Source organism: Mixophyes fleayi, chromosome 8 (genome assembly GCF_038048845.1).
Source record: "Mixophyes fleayi isolate aMixFle1 chromosome 8, aMixFle1.hap1, whole genome shotgun sequence".
NCBI classification, from domain to species: Eukaryota; Metazoa; Chordata; class Amphibia; order Anura; family Limnodynastidae; genus Mixophyes; species Mixophyes fleayi.
The window spans coordinates 114,357,728-114,369,898 of NC_134409.1; the positions used below are offsets into that span (position 1 = coordinate 114,357,728).

Genomic DNA, 12,171 nt, shown 5'->3' on the forward strand with positions numbered 1-12,171 from the left:
ATGGAAATACAATATATCAGGTTTAGAGATATTACACAAATAACTTTTCTAACTGAAGTTGTTATAACCTAATTGTTACAGGTATTCTCTAATTGTGCTGATTGTATTTGTTCTCACTACAGCTTTTAATATTATTAATGAACATGGTTGTGATGTTACAATATGTTTTATATGTGCTTTTGTGTGTGTTTCTTTACATGTATAATGAGGTTGGGGGCTGAGTGACAGGGGACATTGTGATTTTCGTTATAATAGCCCCAATGAGAGGTTACCTGTCAAACACAGACAGATGCCTGAGGTGCCCCTTTAAGGTGCATTATTATATTTTGTACTTTTTTGTACATGTTTAAAAATATATACCTCTGTCTGAAGTAGATTTAAACCAGAAATTTTTTTTTAACGAGATCTAAACATTTGCTAACAAATTTGGACCCCAATGTTTACAAACAATTTCTCTGCCCTGTTTGTTGCCCTAGGCTTATCGCTATCTCTTTTTTACGCTTCCCTTCTTAACGTTCCATTGTCAACAGACATCGGGAAGAACAAGAGGGATGATGGGGGTGTTCATATATGATATATAAACAAATAGATGGCTCTGTGAGGACAGATAAAACAGATGCTGAATCAATGAACTATGATGATAAGAATAAGTAGAGAAACCTGGCGGTAACTGCCTTAAATTAAACGGAAATGTAATGCCTAAATTACTTTATTAACAGAATTCAATAACTTTTGTATACACTACATTACATGTAGAAATTTTAACGACGGAGTATAATAAATAAATAACTATATTATCAATCACTATATATAAAGAGACTAAAGAATTTCTTTATACACTACAATATATGTATAAATTCTTCCATAGAAGTTACATTGCTGGCATGGTCCCGCAAGACGCGCTGATATATATAGCTGCAAATAACTGTCACAGTATCCAGACCACCCAGCAGGTCACATGTTCCAGATCACCCAGCAGGTGCACAGGGAGAGTTTACTAACTGTCACAGTTTCCAGAGCAACCAGCAGTTGCACAGGTTTATTGCCAACTGCCACATTTTCCAGAGGACAATAGTAATGCATTGTTGTAAATTGCGGGCGGACGTTTTTCGAAATTACTCCGAAACGATTACAATGCCAATATTTTTCTGCCAATCTACAGTCCAAGACCTTTAATTTGTTATAGGATGTGCCCTGCTCAGATAATGGCATCATAGAAATAAGTCACTCATAAAAGTTGTACTTATGCTATTAATATATAGATAATAATGATAAGTTATGCAAGCATTTGTCTGGGGTTTACTTATATAGTTGAACACCACCTTGTAAATAGAAAAAGGTCATTTTTTTATAAATTCCCTTTAAGAAAATCTCCAGGTTCTACCTCAAAGAGGCCATATTTAAACCCCTGCTGTCTATCTAAGACGTGTTTGAGGTGCTCTCCTTTCCTTCCTGGACTATGATGACCTTATTGTGCCTCTTCCCCTGTCACCAGCCCGCCTTCCTTGGTCTTAATTACTGCTGTCTTATAACTGTCTGGTGTTTTAAAGGTGCAGAATCCATTTCTCTCACCCTCCATATATCTAGCTGCATGCCTATTGAACCAGTCATTTTGTAGCTTATTCTACTTTTGTAGTATTGAAGCATCTTTAAGGAATGTTCAGGTCTGGAAGCAACTTCAGGACCCCAGTCCCAGTGGTGATGAAGGCTGAGCGCTATGAAGGTGACATTCTCAGTCTCTTAAAGGAGAGCATGCTAGCCACTCTGCTCTTCAGCATGATCCAAGGAGCAGCATTAGCATTGACACTAGGCTAGGGCAGCCACTCTCCACCATGATTGTGGTGACCAACAGCTGAAGTCCAAGGAGATCCGAGAGCAGACAAAGAGCAGGCGAAAACATTGATACTGCACATTTAAAACCGTTGTTTCTGTCTTACTGCGGTCTTTTTAGTGGTATACCTCTACTGCTTGCATGGCATAACTCAACTGCTTTGTTATTGTTGTAACTATTGTGCTTGAGCTTTTTCTGCAGCCTTTTTTTTCCTTTCAACTATACTCTCAGAATATTCTGAAGCAATTCTGTTTTAGGGTGGTGGCATGGAACTAGTGTTGCCTCTTGCCAGCTGTATTCCCCTCCACTTATTAATATATATACAGATGCATGCTTCAGAATACAGTATCTCTGGTAGCTGTGCCTGCATGTATGGGTCCTGTAGAGTCATATAAGTCAACTTTACATCATACTCTCCCCTCATTGTCCTAAGTGTGGGCTGTAGTGTTAGCACTAAGGAGAAAGGTGGTAAGTATATAACCATACCCCTTATATTCCTTCACATTGATACTACATACAATAGCCAAATGTGGCATGATGAATTTACAGTAATATATATATATATATATATGCATAAACTGCAGATACAAATAGACAATAGCTCTAAAATTGTAGCCAATTCGTTAACCTTGAAAACAAATATGGAAAATAGTTTGTTGCAATATAATCTAATAACTGTCAACTTTTATAACATTCACTTTAAAAGACTGTAGAATACAGGCATATGTAGTGTTTTGCAGAACATCAAAGATCTACAAAAGACATTACAATGGTTCATTCATTTACAATCTGACTGGTAGTATAATAAGGACATTTATTAATCTAATAGAGATGTCCATTTTCTTAGATTAGGGCCGTAATGAATACTTAATTTGCTCTGTTTTAAAAGCTACCCTGTTAATAGTATACGCCGCTGACTTCACATAAAGATTCACAAAGCTATCAGTTCTCCCTTTTTAGACTTTGCTTCCTTTCTATATTTATTTTCAAGATACTTATTTATAAATTTGCAAAGTACATAAGGAGTATAGAAATCAGCTGTTGAATAAATCAGTATAATTGGAATATTTAAGATACGTGCTCAGTACAAGGCAGAACTTGCTATTTCTAGCGTCAACTGCAAAATATCTTATAACGGTATAGGGACTTCTACGTAAGGTTTCTTGTACTAGACGTAAGTGTATCGTTAGCTTTAGGAAGACAATTTAAAATTACTACCTTGAAATAGACTTTCAGGCACTTAAAATGATATTATTTTTGAATGTATACTGTTTGGCAGTGTAATTATTGCATACATTTAGACAGGTACTAATCCTGTCTTCTTATACACTAAGTCCAGCTGGACCTCCCGTCACATGTACCCTACGGCTCTCCCACCATCCAGGCTCATCTTGCTTGCTTGCTGTACTGTGCTAGTTTAGTCTGCCCTACCGTTAGCCGCCCAGCTTAGAACCTGCCGCATCCATCACATTTCTTTTCAGATGCTAGTGTTCAGGGCGATGGTGAATGTTGCTGACTTGGGAAAGATTTGTCTGTTCATTTAGATGATGAGGTAACCGTGGGGAAGTTCTATGCCACCTTCCTGATACAGGACTACTTTAGGAAATTCAAGAAGCGCAAGGAACAAGGACTGGTGGGGAAATACCCTGCGAAGAACTCCACCGTGGCCCTACAGGTGATTGCCTTTTATTCTCTTTTTACCAATTTATTTTGTTACTAATACATGCTGATATTACTTATGTCTAGAACTTTTATTACCAGGATCTATAGCCAAGGTACTGGTCACATCATCACATTCTCTAACTATTTTGTAACACATATTTTTTTCTTCTTAAACTGTTAGTCACTAATGTACATTTGTCCTAGGAACAAACTATTATGTTAGATAGTTAACACTGACACATGCTGTTGAGAAGATTACTTGGCCAGGAATATAGGTTCTGATTCATTAAGGATCTTAAATGAAGAGGTATCTTATTTCAGTCTCCTGGACAAAACCATGTTACAATGCAAGGGGTGCAAACTAGTTTTCTGTTTTGCACATAAGTTAAATACTGTCTGTTTTTCATGTAGCACACAAATATCAACTTTCAATTTCAGTGTACAAATAAGCTATCAAGTATTTGTGTGCTACATGAAAAAAACAGTCAGTATTTAACTTATGTGCAAAACAGAATAGTAATTTGCACCCCTTGCATTGTAACATGGTTTTGTCCAGGAGACTGAAATAAGATACCTCTTCATTTAAGATCCTTAATGAATCAGGCCCATACTCTACATTCATTAGTTTTAATTGACAAGTAAGGGCATCTGCCGTAATATATTGGCCAGCAAATGCAACAAACCCACATAGGGTATCACATGGTTTGAATTAAGATAGAAATATTTGTATGTCCAAGAAATGTATTCACAAGGACAATTCCATGGGGTAAATGTATCAAGCTGCGGGTTTGAAAAGTGGAGATGTTGCCTATAGCAACCAATCAGATTCTAGTTAGTATTTATTTAGTACATTCTACAAAATGACAGCTAGAATCTGATTGGTTGCTATAGGCAACATCACCACTTTTCAAACCCGAAAAACTCGCAGCTTGATACATTTACCCCCATGTATTGCAGTTTGAGCACGGTCCCCTTTTCAGCTTATAAACACAGATCAAATCAGTTGAATCTTAGCAGTTAGAGATGGAATCATTGACAACAAGCTATCAAAGTATCTGGAAAAAGAGAACCCGGTTGTACCTACTAGAAATTATTTTCTGTTTGAGGGTTATTCTATTAAAGCACACAGTACTTTGCAGAAAGGGAGCACCAGTTTCTGTACATCTATAGTGAGACTTCTAGAATTGCCTTTAATATCAGTGTATGCTAATAGCTACATTCAGCCCACTGGTGCAAAGGCCATTACACCTCTCCTCCACCATGAATGAATCGCAAAATACATAAAGCAGAATGACCACTCTCACACTGGTTCTAGGCTCTACCAGAAAGCTTATGTTTATTCTGACAAGGCTTAATTGTAACCGAGTAAACATACAGGCTGGGACAGCATGTCCACTGGCAACCGAAATAACTTCATCCCACAACTGGATTAATTAAGCAATCTTCTTGGAGGTGCCTAGAACCAGTGTTGAGTGCGGCTGTTCTGTTTAATTTGTGAAGATTATTCTGTGAACAGATCGGTAAGACAACTGTAGACAGTTACAAGCTGTAAGTAATGACTCTGATATTTGCACCTCAGACCACTAGAGGTCTCTGTATTTGTAAACTTGCCCTTAAATTTGCCCTTTTCCAAGATGGCCAGAATAGCATCAAAGAAAAGCCATCTTGTATTCTGTTTGGGCCTATAATAAGCACTTCCTGGATTGAGTATTCTGCCTGCTCAGGTCCTGCTACTTGCCACACTTCCCTGCATCCGTGACTACCCACTTGTGTAACGACCCAGCAAACGTCTGACTACCCGCTTGTGTACCAACCTGGCAAACATCTGACTACCTGCTTGTGTACTGAGCCAGCAAACTTCTGACTACCCGCTTGTGTACGCCCCACAGGCCCACCTCCCATGGCTGGCAGTACTTTACTGCTGCCGACATCTCTCATGTTGACAGCAGCTGAATAGAAGGCTGACTGCGATTGGCTGTTTAATCTCTAGTCTAGATGAGGTCCATGGTTGTGAGACAAACTTGTCCTAGCTGATAATAACACAGATAGAACAGTCTTTCAGAATACCTTGGCCTCTGTCAGTTGAATGCATTCCAAAGATTTGTTATACACCATCCAAAAGCAAAGCTCTTACTATTCAGGGTTGTTAAACCTGTAACTCATTGTATCTTCATCATCTATTTATATTGCGACACTAATTTCGCAGTGCTTTACAGAGAACACACATCAGTCCCTGCCCCATTGGAGCTTTCAGTCTAACTTTTCTAACATACACACACACAGACACACCTACAGAGAGACTAAGGTCAATTTGATTTCAACAAATTAATCTACTAGTATGTTTTTGGAGTGTGGGAGGAAACCGGAGCTCCTGGAGGAAACCCACACAAACACAGGGAGAACATACAAACTCCACACAGATAAGGCCATGGTCAGGAATCAAACTCATGACCCCAGTGCTGTGAGACAGAAGTGCTAACCACTAAGCCACAGTGCTACCCTGGTATGTAATCAAGTACCAAGTACTTGACAGATTGAAATATATTGAAGAAACTATACAATGCCAATGACTAAATCTCAAAACACAATACATACCTATGGATCTGGAAGTACATTTTATTAGAATAAAATACATACTGGTAGGTTAATGTTAGTTTTTGTGGAATAGAGAATTTGGACTGTAAGCTATTCTAGGCCAGGGACTGATATTAATGATTAAAGATCCCTTGTAATATGTTAGCACTATATAAAAAGTTATAATAATTAAGGCTGGCCTTTCTGTGAGCCATTTTAAAATGCAAATAATTGATTGTATAGTGAGGTGTTGAAGGAGTTAGGGGAAAATAATTGCTTAAAATAGGAAAACCAATTGTATGAACTCTTATGGATGAATGATTGGGCACCTTTCATCCAAGTTACAGAGGAAATATTTATTTCATTATTGTTTATTAGTTTCAGCTTTGACTTGTATTTGTGTTTACCATTTGTGTATCTCATTAGTCTATAGCTCTTACTGTGTGTAGACACACAGTTTCCACTTCCGCTTTCTAATATTTGATTGATGTATACCCTGTATATGTTCTGTGCTCCCATCCACAGGCTCCTTAATATAATGTGACATAAAACCAACTATCTGTGATTTCAGTTTGCTTTGTTTGTATGTGTGTGTGTGTGTGTATATAGTGGGTGAGAATATGGCTGGTTACCCACTGGCATGTAAACTCTGTGTCTGTACGTAGCCTGCAAACACATGTAAATTAAATCCCATTCTAAGGGCTAGATTTACTAAGCTGTGGGTTTGAAGAAGTGGAGATGTTGCCTTTAGCAACCAATCAGATTCTAGCTGTCATTTTGAAGAATGCACTAAATAAATGACAGCTAGAATCTGATTGGTTGCTATAGGCAACATCTCCACTTTTTCAAACCCGCCGTTTAGTAAATATACCCCTATGTCTCCATACCGATTTGCACCCATGCTTGCATCTATCTACATGTGTTTATGGTGAGGCATGGATTTTTTTTTGGATGCTGCTTGTTTTATTTCAGTGTTTTCAAACCACGTCACCGCTCTTGAAATGTCCATTCTCCTCTAAAGGGAGTACATTGTGTACATGCCCACAAGGGGTTAAAACGAGCTACATCAGTGGTGTGCTCAATTTTTCCCATTTATGTCAATGGCCCATTCATGCCTATGTACCATTCTTTTAAAAACTCCATTGAAATGAATGAAACATTATTACAAGGATTAAATTAATTGATGCACAATCAAAGTCCCCAACGGAACTCCTCCTCACTGTCGGCCGATCACATTGTGACTTGACTTGAATAAGAAACCAGTTGTGATTGACTGAGCGGCTAAGGAGAGATTTTCTGTGGTCGGAGCTCCAAACTAAGCAGTTCGCAATGTCACATGGTTTTTGATTTCCAGTGGCCTACAAAGTTTTCTCTTATGAATTGTAAATATGGAACAATTCCCTTTGGATTGTAAGAAGTTGAAATAAAAGTATGGAACATTTTCCTTTAGATTAGCGAAAGATCACCTTGGAATACAAAAATAATTGTTTATTTTTATTAATTGTTGAAAGAGGGTTTGGGGATTTTGTACATGTATTACTTGTTTGGTATTATAGTATTTTGTCTTATGGACTCTTGACCAGAATTCTAGGATCACTGGGGGCTGGTTTCCACTCTAGCATAGGAACCCCAACTTCTTGCCACCCTTCCCCCTTACACACACTTTGGTGGGAACCAGAGTGCATGGTGCCACATGAGTTCCATTCCTGACCAAGGCCCTCTCTGCGTGGAGTTTGTATGTTCTCCCTGTGTTTGCGTGGATTTCCGGTTCTCACACTCCAGAGGCATACTTGATAGGTTAATTGACTGCTTACTAAAATTGACTCTAGTGTATGGGTGTTCTGGGGGCATGTATATGACACATAGGGGTAAATGTATCATACCCCTGTTTTTGCAACTCGCGGGAGATCGGCGTTTTCGCAGCTTAAATTTAAAGCGGCGCTACCTTGTAAAGGGAAGTTTCCCTTTACAAGGCAGCGCCGCTTTAAATTTAAGCTGCGTAGACGCCGATCTCACGCGAGTTGCAAAAACCGGGGTATGATACATTTACCCCATAGTCTCTGTACAGAGCTATGTAATATGGTGGTGCTTTATAAATAATAATTTATTCGTTTTAGAAACTAGCGCTGAGACTGGTTGAAGAATTTGGGAGGAGGAGGAAGGAGGGCCACGATACCCATTTTTATTTATTTTTAATGTATACAGCTTCTCCAGTTAATTTCAATAGCCCATTCATTTCAGTTGCACATGCTGGAAACCTCATTGAAATGAATGGTCTGTTGAAATGAATGGGACAAGCTCTGTGCCGCTTTCTTTCAGGTCCCATTCACATGAGTATGCTATTCTGGACGCACTCGCAAACTCATGTGAACTGCATATCAGCTTTCATATGCGTTTTCATTTTCACATGCTTTTTGCAAATTCAACATCAGAGGGTAACCAGCCTATGAGACCTGTGCTAACATTCAAGAAAAGGGAGAACAGTCTTCCTTACTCCCCATTACAGCATATCAAAGTATTTGTTTAGGTGCCTTGCACTTTAAAGAGCTGCAAGGAATAAAATGTACAATGTTTAAAGCTTGTGCAGTCAGATGGTGAAACCTGCCTGAGGTTAATTTGTCACTCAGCTGCAGCGTAATGAGGCTTTTTATGTATACACGGCTGAGAGGAGAGGTCTGCTTGTTATAACACAGTTCAGTCTGACATTTGCCAGGCAGCAGAGCTTGCAGCTGCATCAATGGATCAGGAGCGTGCAGAGACGCCCAGGCTCGACTACTTTATGTCCTATGTTCACTGCTACAGCGTATGTTTCCTTCTTGCATGTTGTCATGTACTCGCGTCTGCTTTAGTGTCATATTTTGAATAATTTCTTAGGCAGAATATTGTCTCATTAATATTTCAGCAACAGGTGATTAGCCTGTTGATTTGTGCATTTGACATGTCAGGTTCAATGGCGTTTAACTCTTTAGAGGGCTTATGTTTAGCTGGTCATACATTTTTGTGAATGATACATGTGCTTTGAGTATATTTGACACTGTAATAACTGTGTTTAAAAGTTAAAGATATTAAAAGAAGAATACTGTCTTTCTGTAAATACTTAGAACAGGTTCTATTTTTCTATTCTATAAATTAAGTAATGTTTTTGTCTGGTCCTGGTATTTATGATATGGTTTATTATTAGATAAGTGCTATTTGCATATTGCAGACATTTAATTGCTATTATCATCTTCAGTTCAGTATTTAATTTATAATTACGCCATACTAAACCTTATTTTTTATCATGTGTTCATAGCTCTAACAGTAGTAATATATTAAGGTAACAGGTAAACTAAAATTGCAAGATTTTTTTTTTTTTTAAATCAAATTATATTGGTGCAAGAATGTAAATTTGGGGATTCTGTTATATTTGTAGTTCTAATAATGATTAAAATTGCACTATTTGTCTCTTGTATTGAACTCTACTTCTATACAAATGTGTACAGCCAAATGTGTAAGAGGTAGGAGGGGTGCTATGTCAGGTTGCCTGAGACACAGATATCCTAGGTCATGACCTGACTATTGCATTAAAAGCTTTAGTTGTGATGCATCTCTCATACTGTAATCAATAATTAGGCATTTATTAAAAAATTAAAAATCAGGACACAGTACTACAATCAGTCCAGCCCCTAATTTGTTATGGCCACACCCCACTTCTGATAAAACCCACCCTTTTTTCTTTTTTTTCACATTTGGGACTGTCCCACTGCAAACGGGACAGTAGGGGGGGTATAAATAGGCTCCACCCACTTGTGTGATATGATTTGAAATTGTTCTGTGATACTTGCCAATTAACAAAAATAGATATGAGGATAATGTTGAAAATGCAAATGAGCTTGTCTGACAGGCTATGACATTACTCATATGAAACATGTATGTTATGATGGATTACAAAACACCATTGTTTTAGACAAAGCATACTGATAAATTAGATTGTTCTCTAGCAGGGACTTGTACCCCTCTGAAAACCATCCATAGCTACTTCCACCTGCTGTTTCCTCACTTCTCCATCACCTAAACAGAGAAGCCTGCCAATCTTCAGCTAACTGAATAGAGCAGTGAAATCCACTTTACAACATGTATCTGTGTGTTAGGGAATTTAGTCTGTAAGCCCCAATGGTGCAGGGACTGATGTGAGTGAGTTCTCTGTACAGCGCTGCGGAAACAGTGTCGCTATATAAATAGTTGATGATGATAGTCTGTAACATACATACATTACATACATAGTTAAGCACATAGCTGAGTAAGTGCAGGCAGCAGGTACTGCAGAGTTTTCAGGGAAGTGAGAAGTGAATATCCAGCTCTCTTCTTATATTTAATATCTGTTGTATTTACTGTGTCTGTAAATCAAGGAACCAGGGAAGAGTTGTGTGAAGTGATTTTGTCAGTACAGATGTATCTATGTCAACGTCTCCATTATTGCTGTTACTGTATGTGCTATGTAAACTGCTTGGTTTTCTGAAAGGACTATGGTTGTATCTGACTTTCCAGTATGGGAATGAATTAGGATATTTTGATTTGGAACTGTACCCTGACACTTCCCTCTAACAGTCTAGAAGCACATGCAAGCTAAAACATATATTATTTTAATTTCAGATCTGGGGGCAAGCTGCGAGTTTCCGGCGGGTTTGAAAAATGGAGATGTTTCCTATAGCAACCAATCAGATTCTAGCTGTGATTATGTAGAATGCACTATATTAATAGTAAGTAGAATCTGATTGGTTGCCATAGGCAACATTTCCACTTTTCAAACCCGACGGAAACTCACAGCTTGATACATTTGCCCCCTGGGAGGAAATGTATTAAACTGCGATTTCTGCAATTTGATGATATTTTGTGGCTTTGACAGGTGAATTTAAAAGGCAATGTCTTTAAGGGCAAAACTTGCCCTTAAAGACATTGCCATTTTAAATGTGGCTGCAAAGTTGCAGAATGTCAGCAATTTGCAGAAAACGCAGTTTAATACACTTACCCTCTGCAGTCGGTTACATTAAGACAGATGTTTTATTTCTATGAAAGTGAGCTAGGTGTTTTTTTCCCCCTTGCACAGTGTTCATCTGGCTGTACCTGGTGTGTATTGCAAATGAAAACGCTGATAAACATTGATTAAGAATTTCATTCAAGTGAATGGAGGAGAGTTTTGGGAGATGTGTTTTAAGAGTGCTGCAGATACACTTATGGTCAATGTTAGCATACCTTATTATGACAATCCCTAGTTATGGTGGTCCGTCTCCTTTCACACCTTGGGGTAAATGTATCATACTCCGGTTTCTTCAACTCGCGGGAGTTCGGCGAGATGACAGCTAATATTTAAAGCGGCGCTGCCTTGTAAAGGCAAGTTTCCCTTTACAAGGCAGCGGTAAATGTATGATACATTTACCCCCTTATTTTGTTTTGAATTTGCAGCTATTGCAAAGAGGCCACTTTACTAACTCCCCAAATATGAATCTTTGCATTCTCCACGCATTATTTGTAAACCAAGAGCAGCATGAAAATTGCATGTATAACGAATTCACTAGTGGAGCAATGTGCGACAGATAAATTATACACTTTGTACAAAAATCCTGAGATATTCTTAATGGATAAATCCACTTTCATCGACCTAGGGGTCTCTATTAGAAATACATCTCCTTTACGATCTCTGTTCTCTATACATACGTCCTAGTAGAGTGTATAGCACTTACCTCTTCTGTAGTTCCTGCCATCTTCATGGGAGGCGGTAGTAGTGTGTCTTCTGTCTACGTTCAGCCCCCTCTGCCTTCTTACCATCATCCTCAGTCATGAACAGAGAACCAAGAAAATCTATTTACTCTACTTAGTTTAAACCCTGTGACATTGTCTTATTAATGCTGCGGAGGGGACGGGCATAGACAGAGGATTGGCCATTGCATCCTCCAATGAAGATAGCAGGTGCTTCTGTATACACTCTGCTTGAAGTGTGTCTAGGAAGTGCTTAGAGGATAGGATAGGGGATATATTTACATAATATAGCTGGGTTATAATAGTCAAGACAAGAAAATGTAACACCTAAACCACTGTCATGTTTATCTGGAACTCCTATATTTTGA

General features: G+C 38.4%; 1 protein-coding gene across 16 annotated transcripts in view; it reads left to right on the forward strand.

The window, feature by feature from the left end:
* The window catches only part of CACNA1D (calcium voltage-gated channel subunit alpha1 D), a 291,185-nt gene that overhangs the window by 257,285 nt on the left and 21,729 nt on the right, over nt 1–12,171 (forward strand). For all 16 annotated transcript variants that reach the window (XM_075183238.1, XM_075183237.1, XM_075183227.1 and 13 more), the window contains one exon: nt 3,376–3,506. In XM_075183238.1, the coding sequence (XP_075039339.1) occupies nt 3,376–3,506 (131 nt within the window). The remainder of the gene's footprint in view (nt 1–3,375; nt 3,507–12,171) is intronic.